Consider the following 25,152-nt stretch of genomic DNA (forward strand, 5'->3'; position numbering starts at 1 on the left):
TTGAGTTTGGAATAACACTGTATATGGATAAATAAATAAGGGTGGTGAGAATGAAAAGCATGTTTGCAATAAACCTATTTTTTAAATTATTTTTTTTCTGGTATTATTAGGGACCCTTGGAACTCTCTTCTGGACTCCAGGAGGTATCCATGTCCCTGGAGTCCTCATATTTTTTCAGTTGAAATTCCTAATGTATTCTTGACAAACACAGCAGGAGCAACACAGACTGCTCTCTCTCGCTCTCTCTCTCTGTCACTATGACTCTCTATCAGCTGGGTGTATTCTCAGCGGACAGTGATGCTCACAACATAACAAGGCCTTTCTCCAGTCCCCCCCCCCCAGCCACCCACCCACTCACCCACCCCCCGGCGCGCTCTCTCTCTCCCCAGGTTCTCTCCTGTATCCCGTCTCCCCTCCTCTGCTGTGCACCTGCTCCTCCCCTCCTGCCTTATTATACTCAGACTCCGAGCAGCGCTCCGTCCTCGCCAAGTGATGCTCCTCGGCGGCGCACATCGGTGGGTTATCACCGCCCGCTGCAGGGAGGACCGCTCCGGCTTGTTTTTCTCCTCTGGAAACACGCACTGGAGGACGACAGGACATGGGAATTTAACTAAACTCGTCTGAGAGTGTGCTGGAGGAGGTTAGGACGACGAAGAAGCACTCAAGTCCCATCCTAGAGGAGAGAAGGGGACTCCGGGGAAAGGGTCCCGCCGGGACGTGGGAACGCAGCGGAAGGTTTTGTGCCTAACATAGTTTGAAATTGACTCAGGATGCCTGTTTTTGTTGTTTTGTTGTGAAGAATAAAATCTCAGGATTTAAAGGAAGGGGTTCTTGGAGTTCCAGTCGGTGCTTTTCTGTTTGTGATGGAGTGAGTGAAAGAGAGGGCACGGTAACTTCAGCCTCGCCATGAAATCAGTGTTTTTCAGCCGCTTCTTCATCCTGCTGCCCTGGGTCCTTATTGTCATCATTATGATCGATATCGACAGTAAAAGAACGATCCGGGCTCCAGCAGCCGGTCGGAACGGCAGGGCGCAGCGGGCGGCCCGGACCGGCGCACCAGGGGCAGGTGGCACCCAGAACCAGACCGCCCTGCCGGTTATCTACGCCATCACTCCCACTTACACTCGTCCGGTGCAGAAAGCGGAGCTGACCCGTCTGGCCCACGCCTTCCGCCAGGTGCCCCGGCTCCACTGGATCGTAGTGGAGGACTCGACGGCGCGCACTGAGCTGGTGGCGCGCTTCCTGGCCCGGTGCGGCGTGCCGTACACGCACCTGCATGTGTTCACTCCCCGCAGGTTCAAGCGCGCCGGGATGCCACGCGCCACCGAACAGAGGAATGTGGCTCTCGCGTGGCTCCGGCAGCACCGGAGCACACGGGACGCCGGGGTGGTTTTCTTTGCGGATGACGACAACACCTACAGCCTGGAGCTGTTTGAAGAGGTAACCCTATATTTAACACGTCAGCTGTGTTATTACTGTATGCTCCTCAGTTCCCCTGACCAAGAGCATCATGGGTGGAACTGGCCGACTATTCAGTCTGAACTGTAGCCTTACAGTAATACTTAAAGTTTTCACGGAGAAATATGCTGTCTGAAGTGTTTTAATTTGAAAACTATGAGGTGGAAACATAACCACGGAGTTTCACTGCATTGCTACTGGCTGATTTCATTTGAATAGGCTACCCTTTAAAACCAAGACAATAGCACTAGTGGAAAAGTACTCAAAACCTTACCTTAGAAATAGTATTAAGGTAAACAATACTCCATTCGGCTACACCTAAAAGTTACATTCAAAAGTTCCTTGCAAAATGTAAAATAAAAAGTAGGCCAGGCCTGTTGTCAGCAACCTTTAGGCTACACAATGTCACTTCTGAAAGAGGAAATAGCACATAGGCCTACTTTATTTTACAAATTAAAAGTCAACCTCATATCAAACACACCCCTTCAGATAGCTTGTGGTGTATAATGTTAGCTAATGTTAGCAAACCTTTATATTGTTGTGTTACTGATTTCACTGAGGCAGTTCTCTGTCTTTATGACTCGTCTGTACTTCCACTGCTGTTACACTACATTTTAGCATTTACCATTGTTTTATAATTGCCACCTGTGGCCACAGTAGAGCTACTGCCTTTCAGCAAAGGTTACATAGGCTTTGAAGTAGCTGTCAAAAGTGCTCATTATGCCCGGATGACCCCTTTCAGATTCATATTATTATATCTCTAGATAATTATTAATGTTGATGCATTAACATGTCAACAGCATTGTAATGGAGCTGGCGTACATGGAGGTTATTTTGACTACTTTACATACTGTTGTTTAACAGTACTGAATCATATCTTAATTGCTGATCATATGTGTGGTATGTAGAATCTTGACCTGTAAAGTAACTACCGACTGTAGTGACAGCCTTGATAAATCTCAGAGAAATCCCCCCACACAAATAGAGTTATGCATGTACTGTTTGAGCACCTTTTTGTTTGTGCCCGGCTCTAACACAGGAATTGTCTTTGTCAGGCGTTCCCCAAATGGGATCACTGGAATTCCAACGTTCAAACTCACTGGTTCTTCACGTTAATGGGATCCCACTGGAACCTTACTAAAAAACCCTGGGGAGGTTCCAAGAACCCCGTTTTGAGAGCCGCTCGTTTCAAGTGAGAGGCCGTTGTTAAACCAATGTATTCTGGTAGAGAAACGGATTGAACTACAGATGGTATTGAAGGAGTAATGTTCACAGAGAGAGCGGGAGTCGAGAGAAGGCTAAAGTGAGTGAGAGAAAAAAACAGATGAAGAGTCAGAAGTGCTGACTGACAGAACGAGAGATGAGAGAGACGGATGCTCCGTGGCGGTGCTGGTGCTCGGGGTGTTTGGATGCACCAGGGTTGCCAGTTCATTCAAATCTTTATCGCACCACCATCGCTGTCCAATTTTCTACAGAGCCACTCACCAGCACCGAATTAATAAGCACGACTGTGTGTGATTATTTTTGTTTGCTCTGGCTCGCTGTCTGTGTGTGAGTCCATACGAGGGTGAGATTGTTAGGGCTTGATAGCAATACTGGTCTTTTTGAATTGTATTAAACAATAGTTTTTTATTTTTCCAGTATCGATGTATTATATCGGCAAACTGATCCCTAACTCAAGTTTTCACATCACTGTTAATGATCAGTTGTCCCTTACATTCCAGACACACAGCCGTCCTCCAATACACCATGCTCTCTCTAAACATCTAGGAAACAAAGAAAGACGAGCCAATAGCAGAGGCAGAAGCAACTAAACAATCCTCTCATTCTCATAAATACACAAACGCTCTGAAAGAATGCTTCTCTGATTTCTGATTGCTCGCTCTGATTACTGCCATTCAAAGATAGCTGGTCCCAAACCTGAAATTGCTGTAATTTGCCCCAATAATAAAATGTTCAGAATGCAAAACACAAATTAGTTGATAACTCTGCACTGAATAATATAGCAAAAACCAAAGTAACATACTGTAATTTACCTGATTGTAACATTACACTATATATAAACTTTACTTCAGGGTGAATGACTTGGTGACTGGTAAGCTTTGATGTGGTTATCTCAGATGATTATTAACCTATTTCAAAATGCTGTGCGCTCCTTAACCTGAGCATTATATTGACCCTTTGCAAATGGTTACAACATGTTGATTTCAGAAGGCTTTTTCTTCAATTTTGAAAGCAATCTCCGCTTACACCTAAAATCTGTTCTTCAAATAGCAGGGAAAACTGAAGGTCTGTTTGTTGCAATTTCTTTGAGCTCTGTAGCTTTTCTTCTCCTTCTCCTGGTTTTGTTTGGACGCGTGAGAACAAAGCTTGATGAATGAAAACATGCATGTCGAACTATCGATTGATCGGACAATTTTTTTCCCTCGATCAATTGTTTCATTTACAAACTGTCGGGAAATATCAAGAAATGTCCATCACAATTTCCTTTGTCCAGCCAGAGGTCCAAAACCCAATAACAGTCACTTAACAATTATATAAAACATGTAAAAAAAAATCCTCAAATTTTAGAAACTGGAAACAATTAAATGATTGATCAATTATTGCAGTAGTTGCAGAATACTTTCCTACTAATCGATTCATCAATTAAACGTTTTAGCTCTAATGGATCTAACAAAAACAACGAGCTGAGGACAGTCTGGACTGTTGCTCTGTCCGTCATGCTAAGCTAAAGTTACAGACAAATGCCCCAAAGGTCTCTCTGATCAATCAAAATTCCGCTTTCGTTAGCATCACATGCTTGCTCTTGCTTGTCCCTAAATTGCATCCCCGAATGCAACACTTGGGTAAAAATCCTCTGTATTGTGAACCCGGTGTACTGTAGCTGAGTCTACCCTGACACATAGTCTCAGTGTTAGATTATGTGCCTGCAGCTCAGTGTTAAGAGCATCTGTTTGATTTGTTGATAGCACACTGTCTTTTCTCTGTCCTCCCGCCTATTTCATTACCCAGCTCCTCTGTGCAGGTAATGGCCTGTCATAGAGAGATAATAGGCTGTCATACAGCAGTAATAACCTGCAGAAACCGTCTGCAGGCTTTAGACTGATGGCAGAAACTATGCTTATAGTGTGTGGCAGCTTCATATAATAAACCTTATGTCATTTCAGGAAGTTAACATTTTTGCAACTAAAATATTATTTTACTCTGACCTTTTGGAATAATATTTCTTATAGTAATCCGTTGTGAGTTTTTCATGTGATGCCAGCAGTGGTTTTGTAAAAATAGGCATTAAAGGATAAATTTGGATTTTCTCAAGCCCGTCTTAATACAATACTGCCATATTTACATGGCAGGAGTTGTGGGTTTCCATACTGGCAATAAAGCAAAACCCTCATAACAAAACCCAGAGTCCTTGTCCTATTTTATTTCCCCTGTCCACTGTAGCCTGTCATTCTTCCAGGGGGAAGTTGGGGGGGGTCATTTTTAGGGGGCGGGCCACTCCCCCAAAACAATGGGAGCTGAAACACTGAGATGTGTTGTGTTCTGGTAAAAAACCTACATTCCTCCAACATTATTTGTGGAGCACAGAATTGTACTAAAAAATATTGTGACATTGGAAGATCTCAGCTTGATCTGTCTAACTCAAATGAAGGCATCTTGTTTCACGGTCAGTAAAGAGACCACAGCGACCAATACCTCTTTCAGTACACATAAAGCATGTGAGTAATGTACTATATTAACATAGATTTTTTAAAACCCAACTCTATACATTATACACTGATAGTCTGAGTAAACTCTATAATCGAAAGTAAATATAGTTTTCCATTGTATGATTCTTTATTTACCAGGGCCAATACACATGAATCAACATCCTAGTTAGACTTCAACGTAAACGATCCGGAGTTAGCTAAATAGCTCATTTTCATCCGTGGTCCCTGAGCATGTTATAACTACTTAGTGTCTAAAATCATCAGTACAGTGCTTCAACAAGTACTGCAATATATTGTTGCGCCTTAACCTCTGCAACAAGTATTCAAGGAATTTTATTTAAACCAATTTTACCATTCCGTTAGCTATTGTAGAGCAAAAGCTAAGGCATTTCTGACCTGCAGTTGCCCAATTATCAAATTCGGAACTCCAGCTGGGGCAAAATCAGCCTCATGCTTCTGACTCTGGGTTGTTGATTACATAAAAGTAGCTACCCAGGCTGTTTATCTCCAAGAGCGGGCTACAAATTACTGCAGAGCAATGAGCAAAATCCCCCCCTTATGAAAAAAACATATGTAGCAAATGTTTAACAGGCCTCGCTGCTCGCTGCTTCCTCTCTGGCAGCAGAGTCAGAGTGAAACGTCAGCTGGAAAGGCATTTAGCATTAAGACAAAAGTTAAAGGGTGCATTCTCTGTTTCCGTACATTAGCCAGCTCTCATTGTGGCACGGTTTATTATGCACGCGTTCCAGCTGAGTCGCCTCTTAGCAGTCAATAGGGTGTCAGAAAACACAAGACTTCTCATTTAATGCCGCCCATGCACTTACACCTTGATTGCCCCCAGAATAAGGGAATTGTTGTAGTGTTCCCATAGCACAGTAGAAGGATTTCTCAAGTGAGGGATAATATTTTACTTCGGCAGTCCAGTAACATCAATAGTTCTCTGATGCTCAATGCAGACTCCTGCTTTTCACAGATCAAGGGATTGTGATACTATATTGTGAGATACAAATTTGTAAATAGCACCTAATGCACAATGTCAGTTTATTATAACTTGGTTGTTATTCTTGTAGTTTGTTATGATTCCTACTGGTAGTGATAACGTAACAACCAAGTTCATTTGTGAAAAAAATCACAAAATATGGCAAGAAATATGAGCAGTAAGACCCCATTTACCCTTACCCACTTCATGTGTGTTGGGTAGATTTGATCTTAAAAAAAGTTAAGCATAAATGAAACCAAGAGGCATTCAAGACAGATTCAAACTGGATTGCTCAAATCACCTATGGAGGTGGTCTGAGATGCTTTCGAGACAGGTATAAATTGCATCTGTATCTCTCAGAGAAATATGTAATCTTTACTCCTCATGGGATGTAAGTATGCCAGTGAGGAGTCTGTGGAAAAATATCCACTGACTGTGTCTGACATGTCTGACCGACCACATTTGTGTTTTTGCCAACAGAGATGCATGTATGTGGCTAAGTGTAAATGAAAGTGTGGTTAAGTCTTAAGTGTTATCTGTATTGTGAGAGGTTTTAATTAAACCCAAAGATCAGCAATGTTATTACCAAAACCTTCTGTATGGGTAACATCCATCAATATATTCATGAAAAATGCTTTGTCAAGGTAATTAAAATTTTCTGTTGCTTTGCTTAATGAGCAATCAGCTACTCACATAAATGGTTCTTGGTTCTGGTATCTTGATTGACAGACAAATATTTTTATTTGTGAATATTTACAATATTTAGGAAAAATGGTGTTATGTCAGTTTCAGTGTCAACTTTATTTATATCACACAAGAGGTGGTATTCTGCTCATTTTCAGGTTCAAAATCTTATTTAGGGGTTGTACCAGAGCAGGTTTACATGGTTTCATTTTCAAAAAACACCATATTTTTTTTCATACTGCACATTGCTGCAGCTCCTCTTTTCACCCTTTGTTGAAGGCTTCGTTTTAGCTATTTAGTGATACATCTTGTCTCTAAATGAACAAATGAATAAATAAACATGTGCAGTTCCTAGTTAAGGACTACTAGCCAATCAGAAGCAGAGAAGGACGGGTCAGTGAGAAGCTGGTAAACAGCTTCGGGTTCAACTGTACATGTTGCCGACCAGCTTGGCAACATGGACTGGAGCAAGAGTTTCAGAGTGGTGAATTATTAATCTGTAACAAAAGTATCTTTAATCCAAGTTTTAACTGAGCTCTGTCTCTACATCACAGGAACAACTTTATGTCCACTGACTGCCTGGAGGGTAGCTAGTGTTTGGAAGAGAGAGGAGAGCTGTGTGCTGCAGCTCACTGTTTTTCCACTAGTATTTTTGAGGCCGTGTCGGAGTAGCCACTTGGCGAGCGTTATATGAGGTGCTATTTGCTTTCATCCCTGTGACGTCACAGGGATGAAAGGGAAACAGCTGGACAACAAACGAGCTGTTTTTTCTGTGGAAAAAGCCAAAAAGCATAATACCACCTCTTTAAAACAACCAAGGTTGACCAAGGTGCTTTACAAGGTAAACAACAATAACAGTAATTTGAATACACAGTAGATCATAGAATATATGATATGTAATGATAATTCGGAATAATAACTCGAAGGAAAAGGCAAAGGCAAGAGAAACGTTTTAAACTATGATCTACGTTTGAGAGTGGGGGCAGTTCTAATATGGAATGGCCAGCTGTTCCACAGGTTAGGGACAGCTACACCAAAGGCTCAGTCGCCTCTGTGTTATTGATTTAACCAACTTTAGAAAAAGGTCATAGTTTAGAATGTATCTGTATATATCCCATGTAATATATAAATGGTTGATCCAAGAGATTTCACCAGTAAATGCATTATTTTGACCCCAACTCTTGCTTGTTTCGGGTCAGTTTTGCAATGGAGGAACACATTCATACCTAAATGTGAAACAAGCAATCAGGAAAATTAAGCTTTTTCCCCTCTCCATTCCTGAAAAGCTGACTCTAGGGATGGAAGCTTTTATAGCTGACGGCAGCATGGCAGAGCTGTTTGATTCAGCTGCAGCAGCCTGTCAGCAAGGCAAGACTTTCGTCAGACCTTATTTTAATAATTGAACTCCCCCGGCCCTGAGAGCTCCGCAGCAGTCACTGCGACTATTTTAGGGAGCAGGTACTTAGGCAAATGCTCTGTACTGAAGTGTGACTGTGGGACACCTTCCTGAATGGTGCCAAACTGGGTCTGGTGTTCACTTTTGAGTTCTGATATGATGTGATGGTATTTCAGATTGTGTATCAGTAGTGGAAATCCACTGCTGTTCTGAAACCAAACTAAGATCTTTTCCATTTTGATTCAGAGGGCTCAACAATGTAAGAATTTGTTCTTTTAAATACTTTGAGAATTCTACTTTTGAAATTTATTTGGATTTTCATTATTCTTGTACTTTCATTAATATATTCTTTTCTCATATGTTATGCCTCCAAATGGGGAGTCAGTTGGTATTAGGGGATTGGCTAAAAGACATTCTATTTTTGGAGGAAGTAAGCCAAAGACACACATGCAAACATAAAGGATATATTTGATCAAGTGTCCAAGCAGCAGACTCCAGGCCTGCACAGAATCGTTGGGTGATTGGGGGGTGGCATAAAGAGAAACTGCTGGGATGAAGGAACCAGAGCGAAATGGGAAATTCAATTTCCTCAAACCCCTATGAGCAATTATCATAATTACATAGTGTAGTGGGAGAAGCAAGGGTGGGGGGTTGTAATGTCAGGCAAGTGAAGCAGAAAGGAGACGAACCTCGCAGAGAGAAATTGTCCATGGGAGGGAGGGAAAGGCTGGGGGAGAGAGGAAGGTGACGGAAAGGTTGAAGGCTTTTAAGGGCCAGTGTAATTGCAAAAAAGGTGTTATGCACCAGCTCTCTGCTTATTTCCACTGCCTTTTTTTCTCTCTTCTCTCTTCTGCCTTTTTCCTTTGTTCACCACTGTGTGTTACAGGGACTGGGATACATTTATGTTAAGTAGAAGCTGGTATTTATTGAGCCTATTTTATTAAAATAAAATTGACTTATTTTGTCATCAGAGTTTGCAATAGGCTTGCAAACCTTCCTTTCCGTTGGTGAATTTGTGTAGAGTGAGGTGACAACAATATAAATTTCTAAGGATGCACTGAATGTTCGGCCACCGAAATTAATCTGCTGAAAATAGCAAAAAAAAACCACTTTCTGTGTTCGGCCTAATAAGTCAAAAGACCAAAGACATTTTACCAAACAATTAAGTTGACATGTCGGCAGTGTGGAAGAATTTTAAAGTGTCTGAGAAAGACGCAAAAATCTAACTAAATTGTCTCCTGGCACATCCGGACCATCTGTGGCTGACTTTTTAGAAAAGGCAACAAACAGTCTGACCCGCTTTGAATGTTTCTGTCACTCGTTTGTGAGAAGGAGATTAAGCTAGCCGCAACTAAATTTGGAGTGCACACATATTCAGGCCTTTATGGTAAATCCACTGAAACAGACCAGAGCGAGCTGACAGGCAGGTTAGCGACTTTACCCTGTCAGTTTGTCTCTTTACAAAGACAAGTGTTGCAGTTTGAGAATCCTACCTGAAGAAGTTTTCATGTTACGTGCAGGGGCGTTGTATCCCCCTATACGACGCCCCTGCACGTAACATGAGGACAATCCCAAAAAATAGGTAAAAACTAATATCAAATTATATTTATATAAACCATCATCATTGAGTATTTTAAATATAATAATACATGATGATCTCTTTGTTTTTGGCAATAGACGTTAAATATCCCCATTGACCAAATAAGTAAACATCCATATTGACCGACCACCCCCCCCCCCCCGGATCTACATGAAATGGTTTGGTCCTGCCTTAGGGCACTGTATCAGTGAGGATGTTTAGTTGCAGTTAGTAGATGCTCCAGAAATACAGTGACCAGAATGATGCATAGTAAACGAAATCTGGTTTTCAAAAAAGCAAAGACAGAAAAGACAAAGGAAAGGATGTCATTCTGTAACCCACTTTTTCACCTAGAAAAGTGTGTAGCCTAAAGTCTGACTGGTGTTAACCTGTTGGCTTAATGTCCACAGTGAAATAAGCTAGCTAGCTGCAGACTAGTGTTAGCCTACATTTCATCAACATCTAATCAGTGCAGGTAAAAATTTAGCAAAATATTCATATTAAATCATTGTCCCTGCCCCTTTTAGCAGACTAACAACAGATGAGTCAGCAGCACCCCAGTCTCACCATAACTGTAGCCTCCCTGTCCCAGTGAAGAAGGTGAGCAACACTGTGTTAATGACATGCCAGTTAGCATCATGCCAGGGAGTCTGTAGGGATTTCTCTGTCTCTCTTGCTCTTTTTATCGTAACAGAAAAGAAAATGAAATGTTTATTAATGACAGAAATTCAAACAAATTATTTTCTCACATAATGATCAATTTGAAATCAAATAAAAACAACTTCCTGTCTGTACTGGATGCTGGACAGTTGGAAACAGTGAGTAGATTACCTCAGCCTGCATGTAATTTACAGACAATATTAAAATAATCCAGTTTGATACATTCATTTAGATTTAATTATGGTTGTTAAATGACATCTATAAATAGTTAATTTTACTATAAAAATACACTGAGACTGTAAAAGATTACCTTAAGGATATTTTATGGTGGCTTTTAATCTTGCATAAAATAGTGAATTGCATAGGGGAGAGCTGGGACGATTGAAACGCGGGACGAATGAAACACAGCGATTTTCTCAGAGCCCAAGCCCAAGTCTGATATGCCAAATTACCTCAGCACATAGTCCACAGTACTTAACAGAACCAGGAAAAATCAGGTGGATACGTCACACTTTCCCGGAGTTATACGAAAGAAGCTGTGTTCAGTCACGGAAAGTAAATTCACTCAAGCGATCTTTTTTCTTGAATGACGAGTTGTGTTTATTGTTCCATGTGTCGTGGTCATGATCACATGAAAGATTAGTTAGTACTTTAACACATCCTGAAGTTTTAAATGTCAAAGTTTTACAGTTTAGAAGCAAGTGAAGTTTAAACGTCAAGAGTCACTGTCTGACACGCAGCCATTCTACCTTATTTAGATATGGCGGGAGGGGGGCAGAGTCCACAGGCTGCAGGCTGGACCACCAGGAAGTTGTCTATACAGCATGGAAATAAGATTAATTGGATTATATTCCCAGAAAGTATAAAACATATTACATGTGTCCATTGAAAGTAAATGGACACATGTTACTTACTTTACTGGACCCTCCCGGGCCTCGGACCCACCCACCATAGTCTCTCCAAATCCTGTGGGAAACACTGAGTAAAAAGCACATTTTGACGATTTAATTTATGCAATGGTAAAAAAATAAAATTGACAAACTAAATGGAAAAGTTATTCTGCAAATTTTTTCATTATATTCGGTTTTGGCTTCGGACAAGAATTTGCATATCGGTGCATCCCTATCATTTTCATGTCTTGGCATTAATGTGGAGCTGAGGCAGTGTTGCCTGGTGTACGATAATGATTTTACTCGTTTGATAATTAGCCCTCGTGACCCTGTACGCAAGATAAGCGGTTGACGATGGATGGATAATTAGCCCTTTGTACAATGTACAATCAATAATTCCGAACTCCTCCCAAATATGCATTTTGAAGTGTCAAAGCTCCACATTAACTTCATCAACAATGTGTTAGGGAAAACTTATCCTGGATCTGCCATTAATTGTCCAGTCACATCTCTGCTAAGATCTCGCCACCCACTCACAACCTCTTAAAGACTGAATTTCACAACTTTTCTTGGATATGGTTTATGCTAGGCAATGATATTTTCTTACAAATAAGGATTCATAGTGTGTCCTGCATAGGAAACACTGGCCTGTACTACTGGACCCCATTGTAGTCAACTTGGTAAACCAATAAAAGTACTGTTTATTCAGGTGGCTGACAGACATCGCATTGTTGAGCCGACATCGTGACACACCCCCCCCCCCACCCCCCACGCAAAAAAAAAAATTCCCATTTTTTCACATTATAAAGCCCTGTTAATGCATGTTTTAATCCACACGGACAGTTTTATTATTACTGCTTGTAAATCTACCTGCTTTACACCAGCCTCAGACTTCTCTTCTCCCGACACTCAGACACACACACACGCACACACCCCTACACCTCTCGCTGTAAACACACCAGCTTGCTCTCTGTCTATTCCCCTTACTTTCTCCATCAGCACTTTGTATTATAAGTCGCCCAAAAGACACAGAACTGGTCTTTTTCCACCTGTGATCCATTAACACTGTTATGCTGAATTTTGCATGCCTGCCAAGAATTGCATGCCCCTCCAAATAGCCTACTGCTTTTAAACGCTATAATATCCTTTGTGGGTTTCATCAGTGGTGATAAATGACTCAAAGTGTATATTTTATGAACGATTAGAGTCGTTAATATTTTATTACACTTAGAAGAAGTACGATTCCTTGAGATTCAGCAAAAATATGGGGTGATAACCGCTTTTGATCAATGTGCACAACAAAGTGTCTGAAAAGGACCTAAAGAGGTGAATGCATAAGAGACAAGAGAGATGCAAAAGAGATGATGTAGGCTTCCTGCCGAGATTTGCATACACCTCTTTTCTCAGCAGAAAGGAAGGTTAGATCTACCTTCCGCAAGGTGCATGCAATTCTCACCAGGCATATTACACAACCAAAACCAACATCTCCACTCTAGTGTCTACTGTTGCCTTACCTGGGCTGTGCCTATAAAATGTCCACCGTGGCCAGGACTTCTAACGTAATAGTGAACACATGCCTTTATAAGAGACTGCTTCTAACAAGTCTTAATTTTACAAGGTGTTGAAACTATTTCTTGTTTATCCGTTTATCCATTCACCCAGTACTTATATGCAGACAGCTAGAAACACTGTTGCAAGGAAACACTGTGACATTAATGGATATTTACAGGTTTGTAGATATTCTCACGTAAATCACTCAGTTTCACTCTCATGCATACACAATCAACCACTCATACATGCACCCAATATGCATGCACCTTCATGTCTTTTTTTTCACATTCACCCATAAAGCATTCAACCATGCACCACTGCATCACAGTTTCATAGCCCGTCCCCGGCATCTCTAATTTAATTCATTCATTTTCCCCGTGCTCATTTCTTCCCTCCCATTCTCACTTTGCCTCTGCCATGCATATTAATAACACACAGATATAAATATGCTTGATTAAAATCACACCAGGCCCAGCCACCCGAACACTCGTCCCGGTGAGCAAACAACACAATGACTCCTCTTTCTCTAGGGCAGGAGGCAGGATACGGGAACATCCATAATGGATTTCATATACTCCATCATTAAGAGCCTCTTTGTGTGTACACACACTTCTCACCTATTTGTTTGCAGGGAAGGTAGTCAGAGTTGATTAACCGACTGAGCCTCAGTGCTCCCAGACAGAGTCCTGGCTGCGAGTCAGATGAAATGTGATTCCTCTCAGCACTCTAGTTTTCAACCCCAGCTTTTCTTTTGTTTACTTGTAAATAGCATGAATTTACCGACTGAGTTGCCAGTTCTGTAATTTGTCAGGACTTTTGCAGGTTGTCGTGCACACAGCTTCATCTGAAATTATTTCTCATGTGCGGCAAAGATGAATTATTTGTTATTTCAGTGCAGCGTCTGCCCTCTGGTGAAGATATCCATATTGATAATGAGACAAGAGCTTTTGTAACGCATGACAGTGTCCTCTTGTGGTTTCAAATATACTGCCTAAACGGATGTACAGTATTCATTGGAGAAAAGAAAGTGATGAGAGTGAGGGCAGAAAGCTTGTGTTATCATTAGGTTTTATCAGAACAGGTAGAAGAATAAAAACATCTTCCTGGAATCATTCCCTTCTTTGGCTTTCACTTCAGCAGTCATATCCAAAACATTTGTCACATATGGATGTAATCCAATTCACCCTGGACAGGTGTACTGGATTGCAGCCCTGATTGCAGACTCACATGACTAAGACTTTGGTGACTTTAGACTCCGCAAAATCTGACTTTATCCCCCCCAGGGTGTCTGCAGGGTCTTAAAAAGTCTTAAAAGGTAATAAATCAATTTGGCGAAAATTAAGGCCATTAAAAAGTATTAAAAAGTCTTAATCGCCATTTAACAAGGTATTAAATTTTGAAGATTTTTTTTTCAATGTGAAAATCCTGTTTGTCTAAAGAGTTTGTTTGCTAAAAGTGTAGGTGAACGTATTTATTTATAATGCATAGCCAAAAATACCAGACAGGCAGTGAGCAGCAACTGTGTGATTCGTCTCTGTAACGTTAGGCGCAGGGATCTACCGTGCCCCTATTTCACTCTTAAACACTCCAAAAAATAGCGTTAGCTAATAACATTAGCTGGCTATCCATCGAAGATTAAAATCAAGGGCAACTGGACTTGGTTGAAGATGCTGGAAGACGTTTCGTCCCTCATCCAAAGGACTTCTTCAGTTCTGACTGACTGGCAGGGAAACTCAGCTATTTAACCTCAGTGGGGTCTTTTGCCAGGGTCGTCGATACCGCTGTGTTCCTGGTTGTTGTAACGACAGTCGTTATCGTCGTTAGGACTACCGGTGGCCAAGACTGATCGACCATCTTTGGTATCTTCACCTGAGGCCAAGAGGTTACGTTTGTTGAGTTTCCTGGGAAGAGATAAAAGGACAGCATTGTAAGTGGGGGATAAGTGGTGGCGTAGATCCCCTCCTCTGTTCAATGACAGCAGTGGAGCACAAGCTAGGGGTCATGAGAACACTGCACCACAGAGCGGAAAACATACCAACAAGCACCCAAGCCAGAGAGAAGGAACAGAACCACCTGAAGGGGGCACTTACATCCTGTGGATACCCTAAATGGACCTTTGTGAAAACAGCCACAAGATCCAAGAAGAACAAAACTACAGGGGAGGAGGAAAAGAAGGTCAAACGCAACAACATTGTGATTCCATACGTGTCTGGAGTATCAGAGAAACTCAGGAGGATTTTCAACAAACATAACATCCCTGTGTTTTTTAAACCCAAGAACACACTAAGACAGATGCTGGTACACCCCAAAGACCGCACACCCAAACACAAGAAAAGCAATCTAGTGTATGCGGTCCAATGCAGTGAGGAATGCACAGACCTGTATATTGGGGAGACTAAACAACCACTACACAAACGCATGGCTCAACACAGAAGGGCCAACTCCTCAGGTCAAGACTCTGCTGTCTACTTACATCTGAAGGACAGAGGACACTCGTTTGAGGACCACCAGGTGCACATTTTAGACAGTGAAGATGGATGGTTTGAAAGAGGTGTCAAGGAAGCCATCTACACCAGGGTGGAGAAGCCGTCATTGAACAGGGGAGGGGGTCTACGCCACCACTTATCACCCACTTACAATGCTGTCCTTTCATCACTTCCCAGGAAACTCAACAAACGTAACCTATTGGCCTCAGGTGAAGATACCAACGATAGTCGTTCAGTCTTGGCCACAGGTAGTCTTAACGACTGTAACGACTGTCGTCACAGCAACAAGGAACACTAACGAACCAGCGGTATCGATGACCCGGGCCAACGACCCCACTGAGGTTAAATAGCTGAGTTTCCCTGCCAGTCAGTCAGAATCTCCAGCATCTTCAACCAAGTCCAGTTGCCCTTGACTTTAACCTTTGTTGGATAACTATGACCTGCATGACATGCTTTTTATTGAAACACGTTCAACTTTTCATAAAGCCAATACTTTCGTCAATGTCACTTTTTGTGAACAGATCAATCACAGCCTGGATGGAACTTTTTAAAAAAGTTTGATGTGCTGCAACAAACTTTATAAATGTTGAATTCAATGTTCTGCATAAATGGTGTGATTACTGACAAGTTAGTAGCCTGCCCAAAACCAAGGTTGGAGATTATCATGTAGCCTGGAGCATTTTTCTTGCACAAAGTTAATGAATAAAAAACAACCCCAAACTGAAACAGCTGTAATTTGAATTAATATTATACTAGTGGTAAGTTATATACTATTATCTGAAATTATATTAAATATAGTAACATAATGAATATATTAATATCAAACTTACAGTTTACTATTAAATTAACAATATACTTTTAATTTAATATTATACTAATGCAGTCATTTAGACTAGTTCCTCCTCCAGGCTGTGCCTGTGCTACATCTCCTACACTACTTACGTTATTCATCACTCAGTTTATTCTCTTCATCTTTGTTCCCTGGCTTATTTGAATTTTGTTGTATTGATCAAGTGGTCGATGAAAGTTATCACACATATCATTGCAGGCAAGCTCACATTATCTAGTTTAAACCAGCTAAAACACAAAATCACACTGTGTTTCACAGGATTTGCTGTAATGTTGCGTACATAAACGTCATAGCTTATGTAAGACAGTTGCTTTTCACAGGAAATCTGACCAGTCCTTCACATAGAGAACAGTTGGCCCATACAGGCTGTTATAGGCAACTGAGAAAGTTGGTGAATGCCTCAATTTTTATGTGGCATTACAACCTGATGACATATAGGCAATAAATTATGTTACTACTTAAATTCCTTTTAAAACCTCAAAAATGTTCCTTTTAAATGTGTGTGGCTGAAAAATAAACATTTAAATGTTGGCAGGATTCACTCTTCATTTTCGGCTGATAGATATAATTATTTCAGAAGCCAGTCGGGTGCAAGAAGGAGGGAAGGGTGCGTTTGGAAGTGCACACCAGCAACACATAGATAATAACTTGTTTAAGACTCGAAACATAGAGTTTATTTATTATAGAATCTTACTTGTATCTTGCAAAGCAACTTGGCTCTACATCTGCTGAATTATATCTAAATGATTATTTAGATATTTAACTCCTTGAACTGCCAGCTAGCATGTACATAATGTATCTACTGGCCAGACTGTCTTCCCCAAAAATACAGGCGTAGGCCGATAGGTTTTCTGTGCAAGCAGATTATTGCGATCCATTTTTATGTTTCTTGTGGCCATAGTAATTATGGCAGGAGCAAAGGAGGAAGTCAGGTAAGCAGTATAAAGAGTCCCAAAGTCTGTGTAGGAAAGAGGCTGGGGTGGATGGATGGGTCAAGCACAGAACTTACACCCAGGAGACCACTGTTTGTGTTCCCCAAGTACCCCAAAGTTTTATGCTATGAATAGTATTGGTCCCCAGATCTGGAAAGTGAACAGGATCGTTGTGTGTAATTATTATTTGCTACTCTCAACGACATTAACAATTCAGTGATCAAGGAAAACTTTATAGAAAACCTCACAGCTCGTACAGTAACACGACTTTAAACATTATGATAGCTAGCTAGATAACTAGCTCGCCCAAGACGAGTCTTCATCATCCAGAGAGCCGACGTTACGTGCCTCCTCTTCCGATGCTCTGGCATAACTGCCGAGCTCTCGGGTCAGGAGAGGTGGCTTTGTAAATGTTGCAGTTCACCACCTTTTTGGCTGAGTGAAGAGTCAGATGCTCCCATACTTTGGGTGTTAATATCACCGCTGATCTTGTGTTGTTTTATTAACTTTACTGTTCATTTCACTTCACTGTTCATTTCACTTCGTGTTGCAAAGGCCCGATGATGTCATAAACGAATCGATTAATACATTTGTTGGCAACGAATTTCAATTATCGATTTTTGTCGGCTACGTCGATTTGTTACACCCCTATTGGGGAATTAGCATAATTAGCATAAAGGTGCATAATGAAATAAATGGACAATATTTCAGAAACTGCTTGGCCGATTTAGACAAGAGTGGTGGTTTCAGGGTTATTGAGGATGCTGAATCAATTTCTGACACTTTCAGAACTAAAAATGGCCATTTAAACTGGAAATGGTCACGCCCATGTGAATGTGAATGTTTTCAAATTTCTTCAGTTCTGCGCACTTTTTTTTTTTTCTGTGTCATTGCTGCTGTGGTTACTGCTGAGGTGGAATAACGGCCGGATGGACAGACAGTATACAGCTTAGCTTACAAATTAGTCTCTGTTGAAAACTCCTTCTTCCAGGACACCTTATTACTTTTGTAGAATACCCTCTCTGTCTCTCTGTCACCAACATTGAGGACAGGTGATGGTGAGACAAACATAGTGTAGCTGTCATATATACTTGTGATCATGGAAGACACTGGGAGACAGTAGTGACACAGAAGAGGTTTTGGGGTCTAGGTCTTACCCACGCATGTCTTGACACCACCTGTAAGTGACTCGACATCTTCTCTGAGCCAAACAATATGCTATCATGCTGTTTCCCCATATTGTGATTTTAATCTTATCTATGTCTACACTGTATATACAACATCTCTTGCAAGTTTAAGACCTCTCCTCTGTTACTCTTCCTGTCTCTGCCTTGTCTTTCCCCCTTTAAAGGCTTGTTTGCAGATTGGAATTTTAACTTATCCAAATAGGCCTTTTTCACAGCAGACATTTTGGTTCAGCACAGCAGCAAAATCACAGGTGTAATTGATAACACTAAAGTCAACTGTATTCCATTTAGAGAAGCTGATTGGCTGCAGTCTACCATCCCTCCGGGACCTGTACGCCTCCAGGACCCAGTGGCTGAATCCTCCCACCTGGGACACAAACTGTTTCAGACACAAACCCTCTGGCAGGAGGCTGCGGTCCATCAGGACCAAAACCTCAGACCACAGAAAGCTTCTTTCCGTTTGCAGCTGGCCTCATCAACAACGCTGACACAGACTCTCATACCCCCCCAACTCCCTCCCCCTTTACAGTACAGCATACTCATACTGTGCATTTTGCACATGTAAATCCGCTGTCAATATTTTACACATTCCTGCACAAACTGTAATGTCAATGTGAACAGCCACATTGTACATATTCTTTATTCTTTATTGTTTTATATTTGTTATATGTTTTTGTCATTTTTACATTTTATATTCATGAATCTTGACTTTTAATATTTGCTTTGTCTTTTTTATATTTTCTACCTAATATGTTTATTGTTATGCAGCAGAATACCAAAGCAAATTACTTGTTTGTGTAAAACCATTTGGCAGTAAATCTGATTCTGGTTGTGATTTTTATTTCCTAGGCCCTGCTATTGTGCATGCTGGCCCAATGGCAAGGCTTACTGGGACACTTGATGGCATTGAGCCATTGTTAATTAAATTTGATTCACTAGTGATTTTCCTGTGATGCAAAATGTCTTTTGAGGGTCTAAGGATTGAAAGTGATGTATGTATGCAGAACAGTTTTGTAGTTTTTAGCCAGGATGTATGGGGGTTTTCGCATTGTCTCCCTGATTTTGGACTACATAAATAAAACTTACTTGACTTTATATGTACATTAGGTGAAATCTCACAAAAGAATTTAGGTGGAAGACTTGAGACAAGGCTGAAGTGCCTGCTGCTGATGTGCAGGTTAGCGTTGCCCTTAACAAGAGGGTATGCGATTCTGGAGAAATCCAATAACATGACAAATACCTTCATATAGAGCGAACAACAACACAACTCCAGACAGCGATACTCACAGCTCTCCTGCTGCTATATCTAAGATCACTAAAATAACATGTCTTGGTGAACCACAAAGTTAACTGAATGTCCTTGGGCAAGTCATTTAACGTTACCTGACGCACACATCATGAGTACAAAAGCTAAGTACAAACACAGCGCTCTCTTCTCCGTCATGTGCATGCCAGTTGTCCATGTAGAGAGAGTTGTGGGGCTTATATGTGTTATACAGTGCCAGTGTTTAAATACTTATGACCCATAAAATAATGAACAGATAGGGAATAAATGCCAGCTTCCATAAATTCTTGCCTGAGATGTTGCCTCTGCAGATACCTTTTAAAGTAGCCAAGATCAGTGGGCTGAATGGAGATGAATGTGCGAACAGCTTCGCCCATGTTGGGTGGCTCACCATCTCTGGGACTAAAACCAAAGTACTCCCAAACAGAGGCAGAGACATTTTTCTTGTTTACTAGTCCTGGAGCGTTGTCCCACCACCTGCAGTCGCCAACGAGTCGTTCATTTTGGTGATTGTAGTGAGAGTGTGGCCAAGTAAAAGAGAGCTAGAAGCAGATGAATGCAGCGGAGAGGAGCAACAGAGATAGATGTTATCTGGTATAACGTTACAAGACATGGAGACAGTGGATATTATACAAGCACGGACCAGGAAAGCAACAGTGAACACACGAGTGCAGATGTCATTTGGTACCACGTAGGTTTCGATGGTTTGGTATTTAAAAATATAATCCACTTCAGAAATATGCATTCAATAGGCTGTGTAGTGCGATAAAATATGATTTAATTTTGGGAGTCGGGTACAATCACGATGCCGGCTCAACATTGTGATGTCTGTCAGTCATGGGTGATGACATCTATCAGCCCAATCCTACAGTAAATATTACAGTTTTTGAGCAAATAAAGGCTGCAACTAAAGCTCCCGTGTGTGAGTGGTGTGAGGGGTTATTGTGTTGCAGATGATGTCAGGCAGTTTCATACATTGTCGCCCACATACGCTGAGGGCCCTACACTACAATACATCAGCTCAATACAGCATTTCAGTATCAGTTTATTAGATAGAGGAGAGTCTACTTTGTTACCGCCCAAACCTAATGTCCAAAAAGGAAAGGATTTTTTCTTGCACCAGACACCAATGAAGACACGTGAGATTTAAAATGTGTAGCAGACAATGAAGAGGAGACTGAATGTGTGGACCCACAGAATTTGTCGAGCTTTTACACCCCAAGGAGAGCTTTATTCCTTGTGGAGCACTTCAGGACTAGAACAAATCCTTTGGCTCCAGAAAATCCCACTCTGCGCTCTCACAGCGGCCTTCACTATTTTTCCTTCCCCAGCTGAGTCCCTGTGGGGAAGCCGCAGAGTTTGTTCTTGATGACAAACCTGATCATAAGGGGGAGCTCTGTGGTTTCGGGCTTTTTGAGAGAGTTGTTTGTGTTCTCAGATATGGGCAGGATTACTACATTACATGCAGGACTCATAGCCTCTCTGACACCTTGATCCAGCTCCGTAGTGACACAATGCAAGACTGAGATCAGGAGTTACTTACTATTCATCCTGGAAGGAAATTTCTGTGAACAATAACTCCTTTTTATCTACTCATTTTCAGAGAAGTGGTTGTTCCTTTCTTTATACAGCTTTATAATTTTGTTGCTGTGTGCTGTGATGAATACGCTGTATTGATTTCATAGAGCTGCATCCCAGCCTAAAAAGATAGGGTGTGTGCTTCCCCTCCTACTGTAACAACTATTTGTACATTGCCTTAAAAATGGATTTCCAGAGAAAAATAAGCATTAAAAGGCATGTACACACACGCTCACACTCACACTCACACACATTTCCCAATATAGAGGCCTTTCTGAGCAGAGGATTACATCGGAGGTTGTGTTGATTTTTCTTCTTCAGCTCCATACTTTCCCAAAATTGTTGCAGTGTTGGTGAGTGTGCTCATTCTCTAAACCTTAAATAACATTTTGTTTTATAAAGTAAAGGTCTAAAATCCCCTAACAATGACACCCCAAAGTGGGAATAACTGTTTTGAATAAGTGATAAATTTTTTTTTAGCAGTAACGAACACGAGTTGATAGTAAAATCAATGAATAAAAAATTCACTGAGTTGAAAGGTTAATCCTGAATTGGCAGTAAAGAAAACTTGGACAGCAGCCAGAAACAGAGGAACAAACCCACTGGTTAGCATTTAGGCGTTAAAGGAATGACTGCACAGCTGCAGTCAGAGCTGCCAAGTCGGAATACTGCTCGCAAGTCCTCACAAGTTCCTATTCAGAGCAGCTTAATTCTGAAAGGCAAATTCAAATCTTTACCTCCCTATATGAAATCTGTCAAGAAGTCATACATGTTGTGCAATAGATTTCACATTTTCCACACCTGTCATTGCAGAGCATATTACATATATGCTTAACCTTTCCATTGTTTCCTTTTTCATTCATGCTGTTCTGGAGATCCAGAGATGTAGATGATAATCATTTGCATAATATCTACTGTGACTGGGTCACAGAATATAAATAACTGACATCTGAGAAATGTTCAGCGCTGTGCAAACGTTTTAGGCAGGCGTGGAAAAATTGCTGTAAAATTAGAATGCTTTCAAAAATAAAATCAAATCAATATTTGGCGTGACCACCCTCCACCACCATGCCTTTAAAACAGCATCCATTCTTCTAGGTTCACATTCACAAAGTCAGCGATTTTGTAGGCAAATCGTCAGGTGTATGATTAAACAATTCTACAAAACAGGTGCTGTTGATCATCAGTTCAATGTGTAGGTTGAAACACAATAATTAACAGAGACAGCTGTGTAGGAGGAATACAACTGGGTGAGGAACAGCCAAACAAGCTCAGCTAACAAGGTGAGACTGCTGAAGACAGTTTACTGTCAAAAGTCATGCATCATGGCAAGACTGAGCACAGCAACAAGACACAAGGTAGTTATGCTGCATTGGCAAGGTCTCTCCTAGACAGACATTTCAAGGCAGACAGGTTTCCAGATGTGCTGTCTAAGCTCTTCTGAAGAAGCACAAAGAAAGATGCAGCGTTGACGACTGTAGACTGCAGCACATGAAAGACACATCATGCTTACTTCCCTTCGCAATCGGAAGATGTCCAGCAGTGCCATCAGCTCAGAACTGGCAGAAAAAAGCGGGACCTGGTACACCATGTACTGTCCAGAGAAGTTTGGTCAGAAGTGGCCTTCTTGGGAGAGTTGCGGCCAAAAAACCATACCTCCGAAATGGAAACAAGGCCACACGAATTAACTATGTATGCAAACACGGGAACAGGGGTGCAGAAAAATGGCAGCAGGTTCTCTGGACTGAAGAAAAAAATGTTGAATATTTGGCTGTAGCAGAATGCAGGTTGTTCGCAGAAGGACTGGAGAGCGGTACAAGAAGGAGTTTTAGGCAACAGTGAAGCATGGTGGCTGCATTTCTGCAAATGGAGTTGGGGATTTGGTCAGGATTAATGGTCTCCTCAGTGCTGAGAAGTACAGGCAGATTCATCATGCAATACCATCAGTGACAATGACCCCAAACATACAGCGGAAGTCACTAAGAACTATCTTTAGTGTAAAGAAGAACAAAGAGTCCTGGAAGGGATGGTATGACCCCCACAGAGCCCTGATCCCTTACTCTGCAAGTGTACCTTTGTAATTTGTTAATTGATAAATATAATCAATAAACCTGTTTATTTTTGAAAGCATTCTTATTTTACAAGATTTTTCCCACACCTGCCCACAATGTTTGCATAGTACTGTGCATTTAAAGATCTTGCAGACAACTTGCAACAGAAAATTGAAAGCAGCTTTTCTCTGAGATGTAAAAAGAGGACTGTTGAAGCAATTTTCCTCTCAGTTCTGGAGTGCTCACATTTATAGAAATGTGGCTGCCTCCACTGTTACCTTTCAGCTCTTCGGTTCATTATTGGAGATAATTACATTACTTGTCACTGCATGCAGATGTGATTTGTATTCAGTTTTATAAAAAGCCCTGAAAAACTGCCATCTTTTATGTGGCTCTGGAACTGTGGTTGACATCGAATACACTGATAATGAACTTGTTGACGCTTCAGAAACCCCATACCAGACTGCTTTTACTAATACCAAACCGGGCCCATGGAATAATCTGCATCAGAAGACTTAAACTCCCCTAAAAATTCAGACTTTTCCTGATGATCTGCTCATACCTTCCTGTAGACTGCTTCCACTGAGCCCATATCTTGTGTCTGTTCTTGTCACATTATTTGATATATTTTTTGTTGTACCTGCCAGCAAATTATTGCTATATAACATCACGTACTGTATGCCCAACCAACCTTCCCTGTTTGAGTAAAGGTATCACTAGAAAGTTGTGTTGCAAACTTTTCCTGTGCCAGCAGTAATCTACAGATGGTGGCACGAAAACCAGCATGTGCTAAAGCAGTCGCCACCGAGCAGAATAATGCACCATCTGCTGAAACATTGTCACCCCACGGCTTTGTTTGGCTCCCAGGAAACATTTTGACATTGAGCTGTGGTTGATAAGACGGCCTGCACCAATGTTGAAAATGAAAATTGAGACATCTGTAGTCGGCTGCTACTTGAATCAGGACCTCAACACAGTATCTTTCTGACATCAGATCAAAACTGTCTACAAAGATGGTTTAATATAACTTATATTATGATATCATGTTGCTAAAAGGTTGTGCTTGATTAAACTGACACTGAACTTGGACACCCCCTGATCATTACTGTCTGTCAAATGCTTCCTCTGTGTGCTGGAGCAAATATTAACTTGTCATTGTAATGTGCTTCTATCCTCAGACCCAGAAGATCTGGACGGGCCTGAGTATGCTTTTGAGTCTAATGACACTGCCACCCTAGATAGACAGACTCACTTTATACACAGATAGCTGCATCGCCTGGCCACAGTCCAGTTATAATGGATAAATGAAAGCTATAAAGACAACAAGAGGGTAAGCAGTAAAATGTGCTGTTGATGTAGCCTGGCACTGCCAGCCCACAGTTTTCATCCTACTCATTTAATGCAATCTGGAGAAGCTCAACAAGCATTTGTTTGAGGCAGGTGTCATTTTAACAAGGCTATACAGTGGATTATTGGCATCATGGCATGAACCTTCCTGCATCTGATTCAAACAACTCGCTGAGTTGTCATTGGTCTTTGCTTTTGATTTTCAGACCGGAAAAACAGCAGCCAGTGTGAATCTGATTTGTTCTAAACCACCAAAAACAGTTTTTGAATCAATTTGAGGCAAAATCCTGTAACACCTAATTAGACGTTTCACAAATCATTTATCGAATAAAAACAAAAAACAATTGGTTAAATGATTATGTAATGTAAAAGAAGTTGCTTGTAGTGATAAACCCACAGAGAATTATCACCCGACTCTACACTTACGGAGCATTTGGTGCAAGAGCCAGATTTAATCTCAGCAGAATAAAAATCTAAAAGTGGGTCTTCAAAGTGCCCCATGTAAATTCAGCCAGCGTTTCTGAATATG

General features: G+C 41.2%; 1 protein-coding gene across 1 annotated transcript in view; it reads left to right on the plus strand.

The window, feature by feature from the left end:
* The first annotated feature begins 388 nt into the window (after window positions 1-388).
* The window catches only part of b3gat2 (beta-1,3-glucuronyltransferase 2 (glucuronosyltransferase S)), a 56,110-nt gene continuing 31,346 nt past the window's right edge, over window positions 389-25,152 (plus strand). Inside the window, exon 1 of the mRNA XM_038737592.1 lies at window positions 389-1,440. Coding sequence (XP_038593520.1) covers window positions 907-1,440 — 534 coding nt within the window. The 5' untranslated portion in view covers window positions 389-906. The remainder of the gene's footprint in view (window positions 1,441-25,152) is intronic.

Source organism: Micropterus salmoides, unplaced genomic scaffold, assembly GCF_014851395.1.
Source record: "Micropterus salmoides isolate LMB-PRFRI ecotype aquatic unplaced genomic scaffold, ASM1485139v1 Ms_hic_scaffold_22, whole genome shotgun sequence".
Lineage (NCBI taxonomy): Eukaryota > Metazoa > Chordata > Actinopteri > Centrarchiformes > Centrarchidae > Micropterus > Micropterus salmoides.